Source organism: Hyalella azteca, unplaced genomic scaffold, assembly GCF_000764305.2.
Source record: "Hyalella azteca isolate HAZT.00-mixed unplaced genomic scaffold, Hazt_2.0.2 contig2483, whole genome shotgun sequence".
NCBI classification, from domain to species: domain Eukaryota; kingdom Metazoa; phylum Arthropoda; class Malacostraca; order Amphipoda; family Hyalellidae; genus Hyalella; species Hyalella azteca.
The window spans coordinates 169-26,919 of NW_025932756.1; the positions used below are offsets into that span (position 1 = coordinate 169).

General features: G+C 37.2%; 2 protein-coding genes across 2 annotated transcripts; both read left to right on the plus strand.

Moving 5' to 3' along the window:
* Positions 1 to 2,373: 2,373 nt before the first annotated feature.
* LOC108671260 (ribosome biogenesis protein WDR12 homolog) lies at positions 2,374 to 9,469 on the plus strand. The gene is made up of 9 exons (XM_018158758.1): positions 2,374 to 2,606; positions 2,904 to 2,992; positions 3,313 to 3,526; positions 4,650 to 4,835; positions 5,045 to 5,220; positions 5,748 to 5,830; positions 6,334 to 6,580; positions 7,636 to 7,768; positions 8,974 to 9,469. Exons 1-9 carry the CDS (start codon positions 2,404 to 2,406, stop codon positions 9,122 to 9,124), a joined length of 1,482 nt encoding a protein of 493 aa, XP_018014247.1. The 5' UTR covers positions 2,374 to 2,403; the 3' UTR covers positions 9,125 to 9,469.
* Positions 9,470 to 10,293: 824 nt separating this feature from the next.
* Positions 10,294 to 25,459, plus strand: LOC108671291 (potential E3 ubiquitin-protein ligase ariadne-2). Its single transcript, XM_018158798.2, has 8 exons — positions 10,294 to 10,416; positions 18,536 to 18,733; positions 18,981 to 19,476; positions 19,701 to 19,932; positions 20,195 to 20,312; positions 20,761 to 20,985; positions 21,420 to 21,632; positions 22,593 to 25,459. The coding sequence occupies exons 2-8, from the start codon at positions 18,536 to 18,538 to the stop codon at positions 22,743 to 22,745; spliced, it is 1,635 nt and encodes a 544-aa protein (XP_018014287.1). The 5' UTR covers positions 10,294 to 10,416; the 3' UTR covers positions 22,746 to 25,459.
* Positions 25,460 to 26,751: the final 1,292 nt, after the last annotated feature.

Here is a 26,751-nt window from a genome sequence, read left to right on the forward strand (position 1 = left end):
TACCTCTCAGCAATCCTCTCTAAGATATCTTTCAAGTTAGTTAATAAATCTTCAAGTTACTGCTGAATAAAATAATAATGGTTGTGTCATTCTGGTATTAGTGGAACACTGCTAGGAAATGACTTTGTTTTTCAGCTGACTCCAATTATATTTGAAATGGCTAAAAATTAGAGTGACTGGACCTGAGGATGGCCCAAATCAAACTTTTATAGCACCAGATAGCAGAATTTTTTGCATATTATGTCTGCAGGTCAACCAAAGCAAGCTTTGGCTTAATCTCTTGCAAGGTTCAAGTGACAAATCAAGTGAGCCAAATGCTATCGTTTCTTGGAGCCCCATGACTTTCAATCACTGACTTGAATGTTCATATTTTTTAAAATTGCAAGTAATAAATAAATAATTATGATTCTCTCAAAAATTTTTACCAATGCTCAATATGAGTGAAAAATAATAAATCTTGATGTATGGATTTAAGTTAAAATGTAACCATTGGCAAGACCAAGTTAAGACAAAAGTAAAAGCTATTTGACCAAAAGTAAAAGCTATTTGACATACTTTCTGATCTGGCTTATAATGTTTATTGTTGTAAAACCTAAAATATCTAACATCACTGCTAATGTAAAGATAAAGTCATAATGGCTAACAACATGCTACCACCACTTGACTCTTTTACATGCAAGTTAGCATATATGATTATTAGACATATTGACCACTAAGTGTTACTCATGTGTAATATGAGGTATATTGTTCCAGGACATAGTGGTAAATACATTGCCAACAATGCATCAATCATATTATTATGTCATTTCAAAATGAATTTTACTATACAAATTAATAATTTAGTGTCACATTACATATTTTATTAGTAGTAGATGAGGTAGTGTCAATGAAAAATTGAAGCAAATCATAAATTTGATTATTTAATAATGTCAATGGCAAAGCAAAAATGGCATTCCTGTCACAGCCTCCAATTCTGTTTTTTACATGAATTGAAAATATAATGAATGGTGAAAATGTTGATAGCAGTAATATTTTATCAGTTAATGATTAATGCTAACTTTAGACATTTTCAAATTTGTCATGAGAGCATGAAAACAAAAATATGATTTTACTTATGCATTACTTGCAGTAAGTTGCTTCTCTTCATGCCTTATTTCAATAGGCAGTCTTCATTAGATCAAAATTTCCTTAGCATTCTCCTCTTTTTATTATCTTTCCTCTCGCTCCTTGGACAAGCAAGCATTTGATTATGTGAGTCAGCTTGTATTTCTGTACAAGGAAATATAAGTAAAATTTTCTTCACAATACCAGTAGGAAAGAGAGACAGCAATCCATGAAACTGTCTTTTTAGCGCATTTTCTCATTTATGGAAAAAAGGCGCTATTGTGCTCATCATAGCCGTCTGTCTGTGACTTCACATTGCATAGTATCCATGATTCTCGGCAATGAGAAAATGCGCTCTCTGTCACTCATTGCAGTGAGTACTGATATATTTTTCAGACATGGGTGTATCAGCTCAGTATTACTTGTACAAAACATGAGCATTGACATTGGAAATAACTGTTATCACTTTTCCATTCATGCTGGTTTTACAGTTCTATTGTCTCTCCACTTAAAAATGTTTTGTGCTGCTGCTGCAATTTTGTAGGCATTTTATTTTGTTCATTTTAAGCTTGGCTTCAACAACGTTCAACAAGCTTGGCTTTTAAGCTTGGCTTTCAAGATTGGCTTCAACTTTGCTTGGATGTTTACACTTTCTAGAATTGTTCAACACTACTAGGTGCTTTAAATTGTTCCATATCCAATCTAATGCACATAGAGCCATTTACTTTGTTTTGAAAAAATTGGCAAGCACCATAATGATCTAAAATGTAATAGTTGTCATCATATTCTAGGTAGGTTTTCCAAATGAAGTACATGTGAGCAAACTCCTCATATATACTTCTTCATACTTTTTTGTCTTGGTTTCAGCAATTAACATTTCTGTACAATTTTATGCTTGCCATGAAAGGGTTAAGCTTGGTAATCTCTAATATCATTGTGATCATTTTGACAAATTATCATAACTATTCAGGAGAATAATTTCAAAGGAAACCTAAAATGTAACACTGAATTATGATGATAAATATGCTTAAAGTAAATCTTGTGTTTATGTTAGTGTTTACCAGTATTACAATTTATTTTGATTCATGTATACATTCCTCCTGCAAACACAATGCCAAATAGTAGCAGATGATTTTTGAAACCAGATTAGGTACAATTAATTGTTATACTGAGTAGGTTTTGATAACTACAGATATACTATTTGCCTGTGTCTATAACAAGAAGTCTTTTTTATTAGAACATTTATTAAGCTACTTATCTTTGTTTGCAGATTATCTAAATTGGTAGTTATATATAATAATGTCAGACATGGAAAACAATAGCAAGAATAACCAAGAAAATGAGCCCTCTAAAAAAAGACGATCACGAAGAAAGATGTCTAAGAAGAAGTTCTTGCAGCAATATGAACAGAAGCCGAAAAAGTTCTTAACTGTTTCCTTGCCAGAAGAGAAAATGGAAGAAGATAAAAATGTTTTGATTACATTATACACAAAACAGCAAAGGTCAGTATTCTGCTCTCCATTTAATTTAAAATTATGTGATAAGAATCAATGTTTGTTTAATATTTCTGTTCTCATTCAGATTTTTGCATGTTTAAGAACTCGTTTGTCATCACTAAAATTCCAAAAAATGTTGCATTTTAAATTTACTGAAGGGATTTGTGAATCTTCTGGATATATGTACCTATATTCTATTTTTGGTGGTTGAAATATACTAGAAAAATTTATCGTGAAATCACAGGTGAAAGTTCAAATTTTTGACGCTAAATAATAAATATATCAAATGTTTACATGTTACAGGTTTGCTGTGCCCAAGTCTTCCATTTCAGTACCTGATGACACAGATCCTACAGGCTTGAACAGAATGCTGTCCACAATGCTGGAGCAAAGTGAGCACCACTTTTAATGATGTGTCTAGAATAAACCAGGGCAATTTTTTAGGCATTTTTTTTAATTGAATTTGAGTTTTATTCATTTCAATTTGTGTACCTACTGCACTAGTTTTTGTCTTTGATTTGAATAGGGAAATGAAATACCATAATTCATAACCTAAACTGGTTCTGTGCTATTCACTATTAAAGTATGAATTCTCAAGATATCATTTATTTATTATTACCTTGTGAAAATAACAGTTTTTTCATTCCTGAATTCTTTTTGCAATTGATGCTTTCCTTTTGATGCGCTAATTTTTATCATTTTTTTATGCCAGGTAATCTGAAAGAAAGTCCTCCAGTGTTTGATTTCTTGGTGGATGGAGTCATGTTACATGGTGCTCTGTCCAAGTTTTTAGAAGAGTCTGAAGCTTCTAATCGTGAAGGTGGTTTAGTAATAGAGTACTTAGAGCAATTACCTCCTCCCATCCCAAAGGATGCACTCAATCATGATGACTGGGTTGCCGCACTACACTTCAGTCAAGATAAGCTGTAAGTCATGCATGTTGTGCTATGCAATTTAGGTATTATTAGCAAAAAATATTAATCATTTGGAGTACGTCTGAAACAAATACCAGGGATAGGTTCTTAGCTTCCAAGAAAAACAAGTGGTGGGTGGTTTTTTTCAATTCTGGACTTCTGGTTGATTTAAATGTCAATTCATTTTTGGTGATGATTAAGATTAATTTAGATACACTTCATTATTTATCATGTAAAAATTCATTGACAAATTCAAAAATGCTAATTTCAAGCTATGAATTAATTGATTTAGAGAAGAAAATCAAGTCAATTCAATTGCACCAATAAATTTTAAAATGAATATTCAAGTTAACTTATAGAAAAAGCATTTCAAGAAAACCAAGAAGTGATGTAATCAGATTCGGCATGCAGGCCCTCACTGCCTCAAAGAGTTCTCTTCCTTTCTGGTGCTCAACACCTTTCAGGTCTCATTGATTTGTGTTCAAAGATTATTATATCTTATTGACTATTGTTAAGATCTCCTTGTTTTGTTACTGAGCTGAGCAGCAAGACTTTCACATGCACTGCAGATGATTTCAGTTATAGCATCTTGTTGACTTCAAATGAGCAATAATGAAGCAACCTTTCTTGTCTGCCAGTGATCTAGATCTCAACAACTTTTGTAATCATTATAATTCTTAAGAAAATGCAAATCAAATGAATTATTAACGTGATATTTCAAGTTCACCTGAGCACCAACTATTAGAAAAAAAAGTGCTTGTATAATTTAACATTGCCATTCAGGAAACAATTTTCGACTAGGTAACTAACCTCTTATAAATGACATTTATAATCAGATGCCTATGCCCATTTCTCCTAAACAAGCCAATTGCATAACAGGATGATATTATCAGTGATGAATGAATAATCTATATAGATGCAATAATATATAGTAACTATTTTGTCTCCTCTATACTTTGCCATTTGGTTCTACTGCTTTTTAGTTGTGCATCAATTCTTTTCGGTTATCTCAAATTCATTTAAGTGAGAGACAGAGTACATATTAAATTGATACTTTTTTCAATAGTAATGAAACCATTTTCTTTAGACTTTGCAATGAAACACACAATTGATCTCTCCTGATATTTTTTCTTAGATTAATCACAGGATGTTATGACAACACCATTCACATCTGGCGCCCCAATGTTGGTGACGGCACAAAGAAAGCCACCAAGGTTCTCTCTGATGATACAGAGGCTCATATCATCAAGATCACTGATGCACACAAGGCTCCAGTCAAAGCCATCTCTTGGATTCCTAAGAAGAATCACTGTTTCGTCAGGTATGCCATTTTCCCCATTGAAAAACGTTACCATTTAACATACGGTAAACCTATAACCAATGCATTTATTTTAAGTCACCAGGGTATATTTTAGTAGATTTCAGAGAATTAATCAATGATTTTTTTATACTTCTGTGGTGGTATGGAACAGTCAGTGCGCATGTGGCACCATGACTCCATATGCAGTCACTATAATTAATATTTTTCAGTGGTGGCATGGACCAGTCAGTGCGGATATGGCAGTGGGACGCCAAAAGCAACAGGGTGCGCTGTGTGTACAAGTGTCGTGGCCACACCCAGTCCATCGAGAGTCTTGCTGTTGCTGCTGATGGAGAACTCGTTGCATCAGGCTCCTGGGAGGGAGCGCTCAAAATATGGACGACTGGTAGGCTATGGCACCAGTCTAGAATATTCTAACTAATATGTACCTATCTGGCACCAGTCTAGAATATTCTAACTAATATGTACCTATCTAACTTTCTGGCACCAATCTAAAATGTTCATGGCTCTGTGACCACATCAATTGTTTTATTTGTAAATAAGTCTACTTTTATATTTTATTTGTAAATAAGTCTACTAGTTACTGATTGTCGATTGAGAATATTATTCTAATAAATTAGCCTTATTTTATTTCATCACAGTGTTATGGCTGTTGATCCTGTTGACTTGTACATTGTCTATGGCAAGATATGAGATGAGATGCATAGAAACGCGCTTTTTAGTATAGCAAATTTTCCATATTTTCATTCATTGGCTATCAAAACAAATTTCAATCTGATGAAGAGGACATTTTTGGTTGAAGTGAGATGTTTTTTATACGACATTGATTCCTGAACGTGCATGAGCTTAATGGTAGCCACCAATAGCTTTCAACGTAGAGTGGAAAACTTAGTCTCTGTGTCTGGTCTGCAGGTGACGAGGATATCATAGAAGCCAAGGATGACGAGCCGGAGAGCAAGAAGAGCCGCTCAACCGTTGATCCTCCTAAGAACAAAGTAAGTTGAGGCGCTGGTGTATGCTTTAAACTGGAAAAACCGCATACTTTCTTCAGTGAGTTCATTTTCTATTTCAGATTTAATTGAACTTCTGCCATGATGTGTCGAAAGTAATTGTCAATACTTTTCTGAGCCTTATCCACCAGGTGACTTATTACTGAGGAATAATAAAAAATGCTGATCTAATGTTACTATTATAAACATGAATTTTAATGAAAAAATTAACGCCTGCTAATTCGTGACCAAAAAAAAGATATTAATTTTGAAGTGATCTCATCTTTGATTTGTAATATTCTTTGTAATTTTAAGACACATGCGCGGTGTTTAGATGGCTTTACAGTTACCCATTGATGAGGAACCTCCTCGAAATTTTCTCATTGCTTTCATTATCCTACTGCATCAGTCGGAGTAATCGCAATTCTCCTGACCTTGGTATCATTCCATGTGCCTCACTTGAACGTGAAGTGATTCGTTGACGTTTAAGACCCATGGTAATTTTGCAGGGCCCTCGGGCGACCCTGAGTAACCACACTCAGTCTGTGTCGGGTCTGGTGTGGCCCACACTACGCACTCTTGCCTCGTGCTCATGGGACAACAGCGTGCGCTTGTGGGACGTGGAGGCTCAGCAGGCAACGGGACATTACGTGGGCCCCTGCGCCTGTCTCTCTCTCGACTCGTCCCCATTCAACAACACGATCATCTTCAGTGCCATGGACGCACGCATTAGGCTGCTTGATCCTCGTAGTGGAGGTCTGGTATCCTGGGTGTTGTAAACTGCACCTAACATGTTAGGTTCATGCGGTGCTAGATTAATACTACAAGCTCGAGTGTAGTCACACTTCATATTCATGCAGCCAAGAATATTTAAATCTTTTCCATATCAATTATGCTGCAATCATATTTCAATGAAAACTATTGTTTTAATAGTACCCCATACTAATGGAATTAAAGAGTAAACCTTTTGTTAACATCAAACCATACAATGATTGCAGTGCATCGGAAAAGCCGCTTATCTAGAATGATCAAGAATTTGTTAGTGAGTTAGCTGATTGATGATGTAGCTGGTGAAGAAAAAATCATGACAGTAAAGCTTGTAATGGTCTTAATTTGTATTGAATTTTAATCTAAGCAAAATCTAAATTGCTTTGGGAATATAGCGAGTTTTTCTCATGTTCAAGGGAGCCTCGAGTTGATGTTTATTTTTCAATGTGTCCTTACTTCTTAATTGTTTGTTAACTTGATTAACGACTTGAAAGAACTTTATCTTGGTCCGATTTTATGACTTCAATTTCATATAAGCTGTTGTAGATATCCCATCTCTGAAGTGATTTTCTCTGTGCTCAAGTAGATATCTCTTCACGACATCCACTATGAAATATTGTTTGGTATAGAATGACTTTTTCCTATTAGGGATCTTGCACCAATTTGGAAATCTATCACTAGGATGTGAATTCATTGCTAAGAAGCAGATTTGCTTGTGTTTAATGTTGTCGAGAGAAACGAGCTACAATAGATTCCCTGAGAAACTATCACTGCACGTTGATTTCATGAACCATTTAAACGTATTCAATTAAAGGCAATCCTCTGGAACGAACGACCACTTCCTTCATCATATTTTCTACCTAATCAAATAGGTAATGACAATGTTAGAATTTGATGAAAATGAAACTAAAATAAATGCAATTGTTTCGCACTATTATATGTTACCGATGTATTTCTTGCAAGCAAACATGGTTCGAGCGAATAGTCTCGTGCATGGAAGTTGTTTTCTGATGTAATTATATAATTTCAATATTGGTTTGCAGATGGTTTGATTCTAGAGAAGACATTCCAGCATCACAAGCGCTGGGCCAACTCCGTCAAGTGGAGCCCCACCAACGAGTACCACTTCGCCAGCGGCGGCTTCGACAACGTCGTCAAGCTCTGGGACATCCGCAGGTCTGTTGTGCTTGTAGCAGCCGTGCTTTTCCTTTTGCGTGTGGAGATGACAATTTGGAATTTTTTTGTAACATAATTTTTCAATTTTTTAAGGATTTTTTTTATCAATTTTGATTGCAATTTGGATGATAGAATGTCTGACATATTTTCTCAAACTCATAATTTCCTTATAGCATTTAAGGCTACCTAATTTCTAATTATAAACTAGGACTTGGGGTGGAAATAGAAATAAGGCTTCATAATGTTACGCCACAGGCGCCCATTGTATTGAAGTTGATGCGCTCCATAGTTGAACTATATAAACTAGTTGAACCATGGATGCGCTATTTAGGTGATAACTTGACTTCAATCGTGAAATGTGTTTTTCGAGATGTTTAATTAACAAGTGTCATGTTTATTTATATTTGATTATAATTTATGTTCAATGCAAAGTATTAACAATTTCCATATTTTTAATGCCACAGCAGATGTTTTATAAAGAAGGCAGCTTTTTGAACTGCTTCAATATGTTCATTTTGGTCTTGTTCAAGGTCACTTATTCAATTGAAATAATATACGTTTAAAAATTTTTTTTAAAGACAACACTTCTAAAGAATCCAGTGTCTCCAATGTTAAAGATGTAAAATGAATTTCTCATTTTATTTTCGAATATTGAAAAAAAATTTTTTTTCAATTTTTTTAATTATTAATTTTTTCTTCAAAATTACTTACTCTGTCAATTGATTCATGCATTGCCTCCGACTTCACACAAGTGTGCAAAATTTCAGATCAATTGGACAGGTAAAAGTGTGTCAAATAGGTATCAGTTATAAGATTTGTAGCTGACAAAATTATTTTTTCAATTTTGTTAATATTGAAAAAAATATTTTTTAATTTTTAAAACATTTATTTTGTCATTTGATTCTTGCATTGTCTCCAACTTTACGCCAGTGTGCAAAATTTCAGATCGATCGGATAAGTAGAAGTGTGTTAAATTTTGATTATAAGATTTGTAGCAGACAGACAGACAGACAAACAAGAAGTGAAGTTAAAGAGAAGTGTTGTAAAAAAGAATAATGATGAAACTAATCATGTTCTTATTATTAACAAATACCAATGCCATTCATTGTACGTATTGCTCTTGAGTCTTAACCTCGCAACACGAGACATCGCCTCCACTCCTCATTGGTGTGTGTCTAGTATAAACTTAATTTGATGATCATCAGTTGTCGGTCGCCGTTGTTCGAGATGCTGAGTCACGAGGACAAGGTGCTCGCTATCGACTGGTCCAGGCCTGGCGTGCTCTTCTCAGGCAGTGCGGACTGCAATGTCAAGGTCTTCCTGCTCCCCAGGAACGCCTCCCATGAAGACCAATAACTTCTGGGCGTTAGCGAGTCTTCCGTAGGCTTTCTTCTAGTGTTCTAAACGATTTTCTATCTGCCATTGTACTCTTGTTTATTTCATTGGATAACATTCATATTATTTGTTGATAAGGAGTTAATAAGCATTTTAATAGCGCGAAGGTTGATTACGAACAAAAGAGGAATGGATACGAAAAACTTGCCTCGTAATAGTAGGCAGCGCTGTTTCACTTTGTGACGTTTTTTGCACTTGTGACTCCCAGGTCTTTCCGCTGTTTTCCTATGTTCTCTGTAGTTACGGAGCCGTGAAGTTATTTGTGTTGAAAACTGTATCATGTTTTGAAGATAACACATGCTGATGTTTTTGTCTTCTTATTTTTCCCTAAGGACTTTGCCGACTATTGCGGAAAAAACAATGAGAGTTTGAATAACCTGTAGTTCTTCTCAATATGATAATTGTGAAAGGCTTAATTATCTTTGGCTGACAAATGCTGATTATTTGGTCAGCTGATCCGTCAGGCAAGCGTCTTCGATGGCCATCAAATTATTGAGAAAACTCTGGGCTCAAACTTCGAGGTTGATGATAAAAGGCAATAATAATACTATCAGTTTCAGCGTTTGTCTCGCAGCATCCCTGTCGCCGATTTTAAATATCGCAGAACTAACACAGCATGCGGGTCTCGAACACGCAACTCACTGCTCCAATTCTGTATGGCTTCGGCCTCCTATCGAATTGAATTGGCCTCTTTGCCGATTCTGACTTTAAACAGACGAGCTGGGATCGCATCCGCACCACTCTTCTCCAATACTGGTACTCTTAACTGTAACCTCTGGGCCACCCTGCCAGTTAAATTTTTTCGCAACTGTGAAGGAATTATTTATTGAACATGAATGAATATCAATTTTGGTTCACTCTTCCGTCATAAATCAAAATTACTAAGTAAATCGCTGATCTCTCTCGTGGTGGTTCATCTCGTAATTTTACCAGGAATTTGTGGATTTGAAATTTATTTGTTATCCAATGGCAAGTGCATTTGTAGGCAAAATTTTTCCTACACGCCTCTATCACACATGAAATAAATATTTCTTTCATTTCATGCAAACTGCATTTACGTCGACTTCTCATTTGCGCACTCAAATTGTTTCTTTCCTCGCTCCTCGTATATGCATTATTTCGAAGAAAAAGTGAAGAAGCTCGGTGGTAACAGATGACTGAAGATGCGCAGCTGAGCTTCAGTTCAGCACAGAAATTTTCGTATGCACTTAGTGTTGTTAATTTAGCACCATAAAACGCTGAACTGATTCAGAGTAAGTTAACGCATTATTGACATTTTTTAACAACTCGTAGACGACATGTTTCAAATATGCAATTGTGAGGGGACAAAACGCAAAAATAATTTTGTCAGTAAACGCTTCATATTCATTGGTCTTCACAGTTTAATCAATTTTTTATTTCTGCACGGCCTGCAACTAAATACTCGGATCATCGGATGAAATTATTGAAGTGAAGTTTAATAAATTACACAGTTGGGTGTAACTTGGGTCTCATGGCTTGCGAAGTACCTATTTACAAAGAATGACATTGAGTCATTGACAAGCAGCCATGAGCCAGCCTGCCAGGCATGTCACATTGTTGTTATTGCAGTATAGGTAGTCAAAGTTGACAATTCTGGAAAATTGGGCAGAAGGCTACGGTGTCAAACCAGAATAGTATGTTCATTTTGGATAGAAATAAGTTAATTTTAAATCTGTTCATTTTTCAATTGCCTCATCTATTCAAAATTTCCATTGATATTTAATGACTTGCATGCAAATTCTGGGATCCAAGGAACTTACTGGTCTACCTACTTAACTGACTCAAGAAATGAATCTGAGGAAGGCATAGTGGCAAAGCAGAGAGTTTTTTAGACTCTGTCTCAAGTTCATTTTTGAGTCCTATAAGTAGACCCAGTCTGTAGAGTATGGCCTTTTAGCTCGAGATATTGGCGTCTTTTGAAAATTTTTATCAGCCACCTCGACCTTACATTGGCGTCTTTTGAGGATCTTCATCAGCCATCTTGACCTTACATCGGCGTCCCGTCGCGGTCGCCGCGATCTGAAAGGTGCGGCGTGAGCACCAGAGGCCCATTTTGGGATGTACTCCAGCATGCCAGGAAAAAAAGTTGCCAGAATGTTTGCTAGAAAAACCAAATTGCATATCTGACCGTTGTCTGATGATTGATACTGAGGCACGTGCTTTGCGACTGATTCGGCCAATGCCCGACAATGATGCACGCACTTGCGCGATCGACGCAGCTGTTGCTCAATGATTGACATAGATGCCCAAACTTTACGATCAATGATCGACACGGATGCACGCATTTTACGAGCGATATGGCCGACGCTCACACTTTACGAATGATGCGGTATGATTGACATGGATTCACGCATTTTACGATCGATGTGGCCGATGCCAACTGATCGATTCCAACACTGAGAAGAGCTTCAGTATCGATTATTGGGCATCGGCCACATCGATCGTAAAATGCGTGCATCTATTTCAATCATGCCACATCATTCGCGAAGCGTGAGCGTCGGCCACATCGATCGTGAAATGCGTGCATCCATGTCAGGCATTGATCGTAAAGCGCGGGCGTCTATGTTGATCATTGATTGTGAAGCGCGGGTGTCTATGTCGATCATCTTGCAACTGCCGCATTGATCGTGCAAGTACGCGCTATCATCAGGCATCGGTCAGAGATGCACTTTCGTATTTCTAGCAAACATAGTGGCAACTTTCTTGCCTGGCGTACTGGTGGTGTGCATGGTAAACTTCCGGCGCCCACGCAAGTCGCAACACCTTCCAGACCATGGGCAATCAATTTTGGCGTCCTCGCCGTCCGTTTGCTGCAAACATCGGCGTCCACCGTCCGTTTAGATGGTGCCTTGGAGTCTTTTGGGGAGAAAAACGGCGTCCTCGACCTATGTTGTGCCATACTCTACAGACTGGAAGTAGACCAGTAAAGTATCATGGATACCAGCTTTATCATATTTAAGAAATTGGTTAAAATCTTGAGTAAATGAGGAAATTAAAAATGAACTGATTCTAAAAATCTCTGGTTTGTCACTATGGAGGAAGGTCAGCAAAAAAATTTGCTTGTGCCCGCAGCCATAGTGACAAACCACAGAATTTTTAGAATCAGTTCATTTTTAATTTCCTCATTTACTCATGATTTAAACCAGTTTCATATGTAGGATAATGCAGGTATCCAGGATACTTTACTGGTCTACATATAGGACTCAAAAATGAACTTGAGGGAGAGTCTAAAAAACTCTCTGCTTTGCCACTATGCCCGCAGCCCATACGGTTGCCACCTGGCTTCAAGAATGGAATACATAGTGACAAAGCAGAGAGTTTTTTAGACTCTTCCTAAAGCATAGTGGCAAACCAGTGAATTTTTAGAATCAGCTCATTTTTAATTTCCTCATTTACTCCAGATTTTAACAGATTTCTTATGTATGATAATTCTGGTATCCAAGATACTTTACTGGTCTAATTATAGGGCTCAAAAATGAACTTGAGAAAGAGTCTAAAAAACTCTCTGCTTTGCCACTATGTCCTAAAGTTCATTTTTGAGTCCTATAAGTAGACCAGTAAAGTAGGGTAAACGCGGTATATTCCGACACATTAAGGACGCATCGAGAAATGAAAAACTATAAAAAAACCGTATGCGTTATGTAAGTTCTGTTGCCTTCACATGACTCTCAAAACACTTCACTACGCGTCAGCAGGCTGGAATTCTAAGAATGGAAGTTCACTTATAAAAAGCTTTCCACCCAAAGTGAAAAGCTTTCCTTAGATACAGTGCTCTGCCATCAGTGCCATGTTGCTGACTATAAATGTAAAGATGGATCATAAGTGGACAAACTGTTTCAATTGTATGGTACATCAGGTTTGTTATAGAATAATTTGGATGTCTCTTGTTTGATAGATATTTCTTATTATTTTATTTATTGGATTTTTAGAAAATTTTCCAGTCCCTTTGTTCATAATGATCAAGTTTTAAGTTAGGTATTTAGTTAACCAGTACTGTAGCTGTGTGTCACATATACCATATACATAGTGGCAAAGCAGAGAGTTTTTTAGACACTCCCTCAAGTTTATTTTTGAGTCCTATAAGTAGACCAGTAAAGTAGTATCCTGGATACCAGCATTATCATACATAAGAAATAGGTTTAAATCTTGAGTATATAAATGATGAAATTAAAAATGAACTGATTCTAAAAAACCCCGGTTTGTCACTATGCCATATATGGGGGTGGGGCTTATGGACACAACCAATCACAGCTTGAAAGCATCCCCATCAACCAATCACAGCTTGAAAGCATCCCCATCAACCAATCACAGCTAGAAAGCAGATAACATTACAATTTCATTAACCAATCACCGCTGGAAAGCTGAAAGGGGCTAAAATCACAATCTTATCAATCAGTCACAGCTGGAATTCTGGAAAGGGATAGGATATGTACATAATTGACTGAAAGTGTTAAGTTCCTGGCCTTTCCAAGCTTTCAGGTCCTGCTTTCCAATATGCTATGTGTACTGGTTAATTTAATATCCCTCTAGAATTCCACACTGCGCGTCAGCAACAATGAAACGTCACAAAATGTTGCCATATTTATTGAAAAGCCTTTAGAATGGAAACCTACCAAATCCCTATATTCCGTCACTTTGTGTGGCAACATCCGACACGTTGTGAGTCGTATTGCGTCAGCGCTTCAAATTTAACTGATACGTATTGCCGACATCCACGTGTTCAAATTCCGTTTGCTGTGTGAGCTGTATTGGGATACAACACGGCTTTGAATTAGAACACTAACAAATATTGAACACTACTTAATTACGTTTTAATTAACAGCTATTAGGCTTTTAATTAAGCAAATTTTAATTTTTGTACAAAGCTTTGAACGATCTGTGTGTGTCCAATTCAAGTTGTGTTGGAATTAGTTTTCATGTGTCGAAATCCAACATCTCAACTTAATCATCTATTAATTTATTTACGACTTGAAATCAGCGAATACAAGTATACTTAAAGGATTCCTAATATATTCACAGACGTATTTAAAAGTCTCAAACCATAATATTCTTCCTATAAAAACAGTTATTCACTATTTGGTAGAGCCATGTCAACTGTCAAATTTGACACATTTTTCGATGATCTCACCACTTGGCATGCATTGTCTCTCTTTGGATCTCAATATTTTCCCACTAGATGGCCAAGACCTAGTGTTTTTGCAGTATTTCGACACGCAAATGTATGACGTCATCAATTCAACCATCAATGAACGCATGGAACTAAAACAAAGCTTAATATAAAGGAAAAGCTGGAGAGGTGACGGAATTACCTACGATGTCGGAATATACCGCGTTTACCCTATCTTGGATACCAGAATTATCATACATAAGAAATCTGTTAAAATCTTGTGTAAATGAGGAAATTAAAAATGAACTGATTCTAAAAAGTCACTGGTTTGCCACTATGATGGAATAGGTAGGGTAAACGCGGTATATTCCAACATCGTGGGTAATTCCGTCACCTCTCTAGTTTTTCCTTTATATTAAGCTTTGTTTTAGTTCCATGCGTTCGTTGATGGTTGAAATGGTGACGTCATACATTTGTGCGTCGAACTACTGCCAAAACACTAGGTATTGGCCATCTAGCGGGAAAATATTGAGATCCATAGAGAGACAATGCACACTACCCAGTGAGATAATCGAAAAATGTGTCAAATTTGACAGTTGACCTTGCTCTACCAAATAGTGAATAACTGTTTGTATAGGAAGAATATTATGGTTTGAGACTTTTAAATACGTCTGTGAATATATTAGGAATCCTTTTAACTTAAAGGCTTTAAGTATAATTATTTACCACTTTATTTCAAGTGGTAAATAAATTAATAGATGATTAAGTTGAGAAATGGATTTAGACACATGAAAACTAATTCTGTCACAACTTGAATTGGACACACACAGATCGTTCCAAGCAATGTACAAAAATTAAAATTTGCTTAATTAAAAGCTTAATAGTTGTTAATTAAAAGCGTAATTAAGTAGTGTTCAATATTCATTAGTGTTCTAATTCAAAGCCCTGTTGTATTCCAATACAGCTCACACAGCGAACGGAATTCAAACACGTGGATGACGGCATTACGTATCAGTAGAATTTGAAGCGTGGACGGAATACGCCTCACCACGTGCCCAATATTGCCACACACAGTGTCGGAATATAGGGATTTGGTAGGTTTGCATTCTAAAGGCTTTTAAATAAATATGGTAACATTTTGTGATGTTTCATTGTTGCTGGCGCGTAGTACGGTGTTTTGTGAGTCACATAGAGCAAACAGAACTCGAGTAACGCATACAGTTATTTTTTTATATTTTTTAATTTCTCGATGCGTCCTTAATGTGTCGGAATATACCGCGTTTACCCTAATAGGTATAGGCCTATCTATACTTGGGATTTTGGGAACTTGGCAAACCGCAACTGAATTTTTCAAGCTGTGGTTTTATGGATTTGCCAGCCGTGATTCCATTTCTTTGAGCTGTGATTTAATTTTTCTGAGCCGTGAATTCTATACCTCGGCCATTAAAAGCCATTTACAAGCCAGCAACCGCAAATCTTTTAAAAGTCCTGTATTTTACAAGTCCTGTGTTACCCCTAAATCAGGATGGAATTCTAAAATTGACGGTTCATATATTATACCGATCCACCAAGACCAGTTTTTTATACAACATTATTTGAAGTAAAAAAATAAACTTTTAGGCTTAAAACACGTATGCTAACTTGCTCAGTTTCTATAAAGTAATCACTTTTCACTTGGAAGATGCATGCCTGCACCTTTGACTCGACAATTAAAATTAGACTTATAAAAAGTAATACTGGACTGGAAGTAATACTTTCCAGCAAAATTTTTTAATGTGGCTAATTTTTTTTTGCTACAGACCTCAACAGAAGTGCTTTTTCAAAATATAACTTTTCAACATTTTTTCAGGGACTTTTTAGAGCTTGTAAATCTAAGATTTCTTAATTTCTTTTATGCTACATTGGTAAGAAAAATGTTGAAGTTTATGCCACTATTTTTAGTTTTGCAATGTTTAAATTAGTTTTGCTGCTTTAACATTTTTACGTCTTGATGGAGGACTGTCACAATTTACCCCAACTGTCCCTTATTATAACGTTTGAGGCCTGATTAAGGGTACATTTTCACTATGAAAGTGACAATGCATTTTTATTTTCCGTACTTTCATACACACAAAGTATTTGAACTACCAGGAATAATATATATGAGGTTCTTCTTGAATTTGTTAGGAAAAAATACCAAGACTTCTTAGGGAAAAATACCGAGACTTCTTTTATTAATTACTTTAATTATTAAACACAAATTGTTCACTTTGAAATACACAATGGTCTTTCTATTCAACATACCTGATTTATGTCTGTCGTCCTGCATGCAACATCAGTAAAACAATACAAATATTTTCTAAGTCAGTTCATTAAATTTCTATTATTTGTGCCAATGCAATGATTTTGAGTCCTGTGTGTGCATGACTATGCTTAGTGTCTTAGTTGAACTCTATCAGCAAGGGTGATTTTTGACAAGTTTTTGTATGATATTTGGATGAAAGAGGACAAAGATATTTGGACAAAGATGAAAGTCCAAAGAGATTTGGAATGAAATTCTACATTTTGTATTTGAAATTGTAGTAGGAAAGTGAGTGCACATCCTTATTTTGCCAAATTTGCTTGTTCAGAAAATGAGCATTAAATTGCTAAACAATGTTGGTCTGTTGTACAATGCCTGATAGTGGGAGATTTTTACCTCTGCGGTCATGTTTATACCAAACAGCCTAGTCTTTAATAAAGCTCTTTTGTGGCTGAAGCCATGTATGAAGCCCACATGGTCCTCACTGTCTTCATAATTGATGTCTTGCCTTTACTCAAGATGACTCATGGTTGAAAAGGCAGCACAATTGGTTGTGGTTATATATTCTAATTATGGCCGTCCCTATAGCTGCTGCTAGTTGACGTATTCCACACCAGCCAAGTTGTATTTCTAGCTCTAACAATAGTTATTGGGTATGTTGTTTTTGCAAATATTGTTATCATGGTTAATGCTCAACTTTATTTAGCTGTTCTTTGCGTAACTGAAAGCTCTTGGTCTTCATGATCGCGGTAAAATTCCCTTACCTTCAAGATCCATGGTGAAATCCCCCTATATAGTCCCTTGACTGAAATTCCCCAAATGTACAAGACTGTATGAATATTCCAATTCAGTGATTTTAATGTTGGATTTAAAATTGCTGAAAAATTTTATATCCGACATGGCGACATTTGTGTTTGGAAAAAATTAAATTTTAGAATCATGTGTTAGTATGTTAGCAAAAAAGTTCATCTTGAGTTTGGCATTTTGAAGGCATATAGGTATCTAATGATGAACTATAGTTCTTTGTTTTGTCATTTTGAAGGCATACCGGTATAGGTATATAATGATGAACCATAGTTATTCTTTTCAAAATAGGTTGCAGTTACAGCAGCATCAAATTATTGATATTTAATATTTTTATTTGTAATTGAATAAGTTTCAACCAAAACATTATAATGCATTTCTTTTATAGCTTTTGTATGTAAACAAATTGTTATTAAGGAAAAATACTAACAAATATTTGTAAAACTGATGTTTTATATCAGTTGTTCTCTAAAAAGCTTTCCAATTCAGCCAAAAATTTCAAAAGCATTTTGCTCTGTTTTGCTTCACCTGGCCATTACAATAAAACTGTTAGTACATATTTCATGAAAAGATTTTGTTGACCTGTCCTATTGCATGGTATTGACTTGGTGATCTGGATTTTTTTTAATTTATCATTCCATTCTAAGCTAATCAGGCAGCTTTGAACTCAACTGCACCAGCAATTTTTTCTGAAAACCTTTTTTCAGGAGTCATTTTTATTATTGACTGAGATCTGATCTCTGCACCCTTTTTTCTGATCACTTATTTTATTCATAACGACAGTAATTGTGTTTATATAACATGGAAAGGTTGACCCTTTGAGGGCATCTAGGTAATGTCACCTCATGTTCAGTTAAGATTATCATGCAGTAAATTGCACCCCATTGGATCATGAGTTTGGGACCACTTACAAATGGAAAAAAGTCCTTGATAAATTTAATGTAGCGCTGAACATGACAGGCAAAAGTTTACTAAATTCCAGTTCATCCAACTTAGCTTTTTCTTTTCTCGACCATTGTAGTGAGACTGTAATTTAGGTGCTATCTCAACTGCTTTATTTGTTTCTACACATGTGCACATTTTTCCATTTTTTGACTTCCTTTTATTCATAGGTATATATTCACAAGGATTATCCTAAAATGACCTAATTATTTTGCAGATGTCTGATGATGACATGGGAGGCAGTGGAGATGAGGATTACTACAACGACTACTACAGTGACGGCCACGACCCAGATGTGGAGACGCTAGACAAAACTTTACAGGATCCAGAATATTTTGAGTTTCAGTGCCTCACTGACACTGAAGTCGAGAGGTTCATAAATGAGAGGGTTGAAGAGCTTTCTACCAGCATTCAGGTGTGTGTGTGTTTGCACTTTGCCAGCTCCTATTGTTTTTTATACACTAATAATTTTATACACTAATAATTTCAGCTAATGAATTCTATAGTATCCAATTGCTCAAATTTGGCAACTAGCAAGTATTTTTTATGATTTTCAACTACATTCTTGTGTAACTTGTGAGGTTTTCTTTTGTCGGTGAAGAAATTAATCTTTATTCTCCATGGTATTCTATACTGGTGAATGAAGCTGCTGTTCTTTTCAGGTGACTCCTTCCCTGGCCAAAGTTTTGCTGCTTATGTGTCAATGGAATTTATCAGAAATAGTTTCATCCTATCGTGCTGATGCTCACCGCCTGCTCATTCAGTGCCAAGTAAAGCCTTCTATGCCGGCCAATAACAATAATACGTCCATGGTGTCCGCCAATCTCGTTTCTGCAACAAATACCTCAAATCGGTCCACAACAAATACTCCGTTTCCTAGTAATGTAGGCTTAATGAGCAGCACTTCAATGGAAAAAGCAGGCGACTGTGTCACGCTTTGCAGTAGCTCTTCTAAATCTGAGTGCAGTAGTAGGGACGTAGTTTGTGGGAGCAATGCTATCATTCAGCAAGAAAGTGACGTGAAGGAATGCTGCTGCCCTGTGTGCCTCTGTGCCATGAAGCCTTCTGAGAGCAGTCAACTGTCATGTTGTCATCGCTTCTGCAACTCATGTTGGTCTACGTACTTTGATGTGGAAATCACCCAAGGCATCACCACAAGTAAGGAGCACTACTGTAACTATTGCAATCTTGGTTCTGTACTCAATGTTTTAGGCCATTCCTATTTAATTTGAATTAATCTAATTTTTATTTTGTTCGTATGGTCATACTGCTCATACTGTATATTTTTACTTGCAGGCCAAGCCCATAATATGTTATTCCGCCGTTACTACTCTAGAAATGTTGAATTACTCTGCAGAAGTAATAATGTTGATAATTTGCAGGAATTGAATGCATGTCGAGCCACTGTGAGGTTCTGGCCCCCGAGGACTTCGTTGTGCCGCTGTTGCCTCGTACGCGCGTGCGGGAGAAGTATCACCAGTTCGCGTTTGCTGACTACGTGCGGTCACACCCTGAGCTGCGCTTCTGCCCAGGCCCCAACTGTACGATCGTCGTGCGAGCGAAGGATAATAAACCCAAGAGAGTCATTTGTGAAGCCTGCAATACGCAGTTCTGGTGAGCTGCCAAATCTGACTTGCTATATTGCGGCTTATTCTGAGAATGTTTGTTAGCATTTTTTTGCAAATTACGTAATTTCTTCAGCATTTGTTGTAGGATTTCTAAAAAAATGAATGCTAGGCCTTAATTATTCCGAAGCTACTGTTAAATCAAAAACTTTGAGTGAAATAATGTGGGACTATGCTATTCATATGAAGATGCATCAGTGTTGATATTTTTATTGATAATTTATAATGAATTTGGGGTTTTACTTGTACAGCTTTGCCTGTGGTTGTGACTATCATCTACCAACAAGCTGCGAAACCATCAGGCGCTGGCTCACCAAGTGTGCCGACGACAGCGAGACTGCCAACTACATCAGCGCACACACCAAGGATGTAAGCTTTGATTAAATATGTGTTGTCTTGGGCACTTGATGAAACTGCAACAACTCTGATTCTGCCTAATTACTACCTACAAGATTAGTGCCCTTCTTGGAAAAAAATACATTCTTCAATAACTTTTAACATTTCACTCATGAGGAGTGCTATAATATTCCAATTTTACTAAAATTCAAATTGCAAGTATATTATTACGTGTATAAATTTGGACGTAGTAGACACTGCTGTGTTCTCATAGCATCATCTGTTTGCTGTGCTCTTTGTTCATAATCTGCTTGCTGTGTTCTCGTAGCATCATCTGTTTGCTGTGCTCTTTGTTCATAATCTGCTTGCTGTGTTCTCATAGCATCATCTGTTTGTTGTGCTCTTTGTTCATAATCTGCTTGCTGTGTTCTCATAGCATCATCTGTTTGCTGTGCTCTGAGTACCTTATCTGTGTTTGCAGTGTCCCAAGTGCCACATATGCATCGAGAAGAATGGTGGCTGCAACCACATGCAATGCTACAACTGCAAGCACGAGTTCTGCTGGATGTGCCTGGGCTGCTGGCGCAGCCATGGCTCTGAGTATTACGAGTGCTCGCGCTACAAGGAGAACCCCAACATTGCTCATGAATCTGTGCATGCGCAGGCCAGGGAGGCGCTCAAGAAATATCTTCACTATTATGAGAGGGTAGGCAACTATTAACGTGATTCCCATTTACAGAAGTTTCAAATATCTTCACTATTGCGAAAGGATAAGCTATCGTTTATATGATTTCCATTTACACGATTCTCAATAATATGAGTTGAAAATATGATTACTGTTATGAGAGAGGGTATGCAAATATTTATATGATTATTATTATTCTACGAAGCATTTATCTTGGCGTCTTGTTCAAACGAACTTCGAGGGCACGTCACACATAAGATTAATGGCTAGCGAAAAATTAATACACAAATTGAACGAGTGAGAAATATCTTCACTGTTAACAGGATGAATGCAACCATTTCCAGGATTCCCATTAACACGAGTGTTCCATTACAATAGCTCTAATGCGCATTTTTGTACTAAATTATTTTCACTCCTATAGAGATTGTTACAGTTGAACATTTTCATTGTTGTAGTGGGAGAACCACAGCAAGTCCCTGAAGCTAGAGTGCCAGACGCTGAACGCGATCAGGACGCGCATCCACGCGAAGGTGATGGCGGGCACGGGCACGTGGATAGACTGGCAGTATCTGCTGGACGCGGCCACGTTGCTCGCACGCTGTCGCTACACCCTGCAGAACACCTACCCCTTCGCCTACTTCCTGGCGCCGGGGCCTAGAAAAGATCTGGTCAGCATAGTTATTAGATGGAGGGTCATGGTAGAGCTCTGGGTGTGTTCTCTCCCTGCTCCATCATGCATGTTTGTCACTCCTTTGTGTACCTATGTGTCAGGCACTCCCTTTGTAGCATTACAATTGCGATACATTTATACATGGTTACGACCCGCTGGCCCTATTATAGCCCTATAGCACGAAAACAAATGTTAGTTAGTAATGGTTCACAACGTACATTTCAATATACTCCGCAAATTAAAGTACTCTCGCGAGGAGTTCACGTTAAATGCTTGAAATTGAACAGGAATGGAGGCACTGTGACAGCGCTAAGGTTTGATACTACAGGCAATGGACAGAATGTCAGTAAATTTTTGCAAAACAGAATACCGTACATTCATAATGACGGCAAATTTTGTGAGCTGTCAGGATCAGCTAATAATGACGGTTGTATTGATTCTTGCTGTCGATTAGCCTCCAGCTACTTCCCAAGAAAAGATTCTAACACTCGTTGTCCATAGTACTGCTCGGAGAAGATCGGCGGCTCAAAAGCAAAAGCGCGGCCAAAAGTTGCCCACTACAACCCGTCCGTGTCACTGACGTTGCCAACGTTCTACTATCTTGATAAAAGCTTGCTGATTGCCTATTATCGCAGTTAACGGACGGATGCTCCTAAAACTGGCCAACTGCGGCAAAACTAAAAGTACAATCCCTACGGTAGATTTGTTCAGCAACCGAAAAAGACTCGTTTTCTTGACCCGGTCCTACATCGCGCGTGAAGCTAGAAAAACATTCTTTCTAGAAAAAAATAGTAATAATTTATGCCTAAAAAATTCTGTTTGGGTTTCTGTTTGCGGCTTTCATCGCCTTGTTTCGATTCGATTGATTTTCAAACATTGATCAAAATATCAGCCATCTGAAAATTAGTGTGTATTTTTGTGATGAAACATGGACAGTAACGTGTCTTCTTCTCCACAGTTTGAGTACCAACAAGCTCAATTGGAGGCCGAGATCGAGAATTTATCCTGGAAAATCGAACGAGCTGAGATGACTGATCGCGGCGACTTGGAGAACCAAATGGACATCGTGGAGAAGCGGAGAACGACACTCCTGACCGACTTCCAGCCTTGAGCTGTCCTCAGAACTCCTCTATTTCTCGAAAAGTGTATACCTCTTCTAGCCACGCCTCTTAGGGCGTCCGAGACACTAGTTCACAGATCTTGGCGTTATTCTGCTGACTTCTTCCTGACCTGGTCCTAGTATTCCGTTAATTCAGTGTTATTCTTTGTACTTTTTCTGCGCTCAATATTGGCGGTCTGTGTGGAACCTTCTGCCGGTTGATACATCGGTCGAGAGGTTGCCGCTTCTAATGATGGCTTGCCTTATACATTAAGTTATCCCATTTTTAGCTGGGATTATCGTCAGGTCATGACCGAGAAGCGCTTTATTTCTCTCATTGCGTTGAAGTTTGCATTTCCTAGCCTTTTTTTACATCGGTATGCGTGTCCATTGTAATTGATCCCTTCCATATTTGAAGGGATCTTTCTCTGCTAATGTTTGTTTTCACATTTTGTTATCGAACTTTATTCTCCCTTATTCTTCTATTCAGTGTTTAATCATTTATTGCCTGCTGCAATACTTTTGTTATTATTTTTACTCGTAGGGACTTCCATGGCCTTGCATTGTTTATTGAGCTGTAGTGAATTTCTCCCTATCTTAATGCGTCTCCACATTTCATGGGGATGTATTGCTCTGCCGAGCGTTGACTTCGTTTGCAGAACTCCTGCTACACATCGCTTACCACTCTGACAGTTGTCAGCTATCGTAGGCAAGTGTTCGCATTGCATTGAATTATCAATTCATACTAGTTATTAAATAGCTATTCGTACACAAGTTCTAACTTGCTTAGTATTAGATTGACTTTTTTCATTTTCATCCATCTCCGCATTAAGATGAACGTTCCGCATTCTATACTTTATTTCGAACTTATGAACTTGCCTCTTAACAATGATAAACATCGCTGCGTCCTCAGATTGTGGCAAGTATTCTATTTCCATTCCATCTGAAGCGCCAAGATGAAACTTTCTCTGAGTGATAATTTAATATTCAATCTTTCGTATTTTGGTAATTTTTAGTTGGCAAATTTGAGCTCTGTAGAAGTATTGATCAGAAATAACCGTTCCTTATTCATCCTGTGGCTTGCTGAGGTCCCACGTTGATTTGTTCGGCCTATTTCTTTGTTCTATTTAAGAGCAGACTTGAATAAATGTGCCATCAACTTGTATATTGATGGCACATTTGAAAATGCCGGAATGGTGATGATAAAACTTCCAATCGAAGAAAACTTCGAATTTCTTCATAGTTTAACTCTTCAATTTCTGTGAGGTTTTTGTGTAGCTATATTGCAGTATTCTTTTAAAGGTCTCAATCTTTATCTGACGTTTTGTTGCTATTTCGTTATAAATATCGTCAGTTGCTTATCAACATCTATAATGTCTGAAGATACACAATTTCCTAAAAATTTAAAGGGACAAATTCTGTTCATGTAGAGAAGGAAATTAGGGTTCATTAAAATAAAAATTCTGTTCTAGAATGAATGAAATATCATTTCCGGTGTTACTGCATCCTTTTGTGGAGTTGAGACGCCTCTAAAAATCTCTTGGTACAGCTTCATCGACTGGGATAGTTGGTGCTCTCTGCCTTGCGAGGTCATCTCAAGTTGTAGTGGAACTCAATGATCTCCAGTTAATGTAGTATCGAGTAATTCAACAAGTTAGTTAAAATTAGAAGACGATGTTCATAAGAAATTATTATAAGCTTAGTGATAATGATTAGATCTAGTTGGACAACATTGGCATTTTGCAGATTTAATGTAGGAGCATTCTTATTTGTAATCATAATCTGATACTCTCTCTCCACAGTGCAGCGTGTTCACTCATAACAACATTCATGGGTTAGTTTCTGTTGACATTTGGACGCTGTAGTTATAGAATGAACGGATTGTGTTAGTAATCTATTTATTTGACAAAATTCTCTACTAATCTCGATTATGCCGAACGTTCACTATAGTTCGAAGTTTAAATAAATGCTGTAGGGCGAATGCTAATCGCATTTTCTGATCATGTTTTTTACGCGGACAGTTGCAGAAAGTTACTTTTGTTTCTTGTGTTGACTTTCGCATATTAAAGTTGCACGAACATTTAAAAGTTACATTGAACGAACTGTAATACATTCTCTCAAGGTTGCTTGTCCTCCATACGTACACTGAGCTATTTCTTCAATCCTATATTACATCTTCGTTATAACGTGAAACTCGCCCTGCTTCTTCTGATCAAGGTATCACTTTTGAATGTAATTATCACCATCGGTGTTAATTACAAGCCAGGTTCGGTCTGCGCATTGTATTATTTTTATTGAGTCCACTGCTGCCTCTCTGTTGTCTTTATAAAGTAATAGTTTTCGCTATTGTCTAAAGTATGCACATTGCCAAATGAACATAATGTTCGATCTTTCGCGCGAAGACCTGTTCGGGCAGTTCTTAACACTTCTGCATTGATGTATAGAGCAATTGCAATCAGTCTAATGACAAGTTTGAAAAAATGCAGTTTAATAACAAGTTGGAATGAAGACTGATTGCTTCACAGAATAAGTGGGTTTGCTCAACGCTTTATCTTGGTTTGGTACCTAATGGATACCCATTAATTTGTGCAGTGTAAAAAATTTTGCTCGTCTGACGAGCGTTTTGCTAAGCCGGTATTCTCGTTCGTTTTAGAGTTAGTGCAATTCGAACCACGCTAGAATAGCTGCTGTAAATTTATTGTAAATATATTGATATTTATAATCAATGTTATCATTTTCATGCACACTGAATTCACAATGGTTTGACATAAATTTCCGATTGTCATTAGTAATCAACAAGGATATACGGTTGTAGGTAACTGATGTGCTACATCGATCTATGGAACCACCTATAAGGCAGACTTGGAGAGGTGTCTCTCCAAAATATAGCATGGTGATGTCGGCCTGAAGAATAAGCCTGTTGTGGCCTGCCGTCGATTCTTGTACTTTTCGTGAATTGTCTGCAGGACCCAGAAAAACAGGTCCTTTGACCGGATCTTCCCAAAACGAACGATAGTTTGAAATAGCTACTATACTTCCACCAGGTAGGATATGGTGCTAGGTATTTCAAATCCGAACACATATTTCTCCATAGCTTTTTCTAGTCTGTTCATGAAAGCATTCATAGTCGGAGCGTCAACGATGTAATCTGGTAGGCTGTGCCTCATGTTGATGACTCGAAGCGAGAAGAAATGTCGCATGAATAAGTTGCAACGCAGTTTTTAGCGCATTTTCTCATTTATGTAAAAAAGCCCTATTGTGCTCGTCATGTCCGTCCGTCCGTGACTTCACGTTTTCGTCGATTGTAATAATAGCACTGTACTAATCGCAAAGAAAACTGATTTATGCACGAAAAAAAGTCTCTGTCGCTTACTGCAGTGAGAACTGATTTTTAGTTTATAGCCGTGGCCTCTGGTGTTGTTCTTGTTTCAAATTTTTGTAATCCTTATGGGACTTGGCATAAATCATGAGTATACTTATATACTTCAATGAGTTCACCACTCGACGTCGAAAACAGAGCTTGAAAGCTTCATTTTTTAAAATCTTTCTTCGTAAGACTTTACTTTCAAGCCCAGAATTATCTTGGTTGCATGTCTTGACGGTATAGGAACAATTAATTCTCATCACAAGTGTTGTGATTGATCTAGCCTGAAGCCACTTCTCCGCAGGTAGAAGAAAAGATTCGGCGACAGCCGGTATCTTCTTGAATTGCGCCCACGCATGCTACGCTGTAACATATGTGCAAGTGGGTTATATCCATGGTCATATGCGAACAACGAACTACATCCGTTAAATGAGCTTCTCATGGGCCAACCTTATACTAGTTCAGCCTTATACTAGTCCACTCAGCGTGGATACCTAGAAAAGGAGAAGAAGGTATATAAAATCATAACAATGTCTACGTACTTTAAATGGCGTGACCAGGACCTTGCATCCTTCACCACTAATTGTTTCATTTACAAATTGTTGGTGTAGTTCGTTTATTGTATTGGTGTTAGCATTCGCGTTGCCACTCATG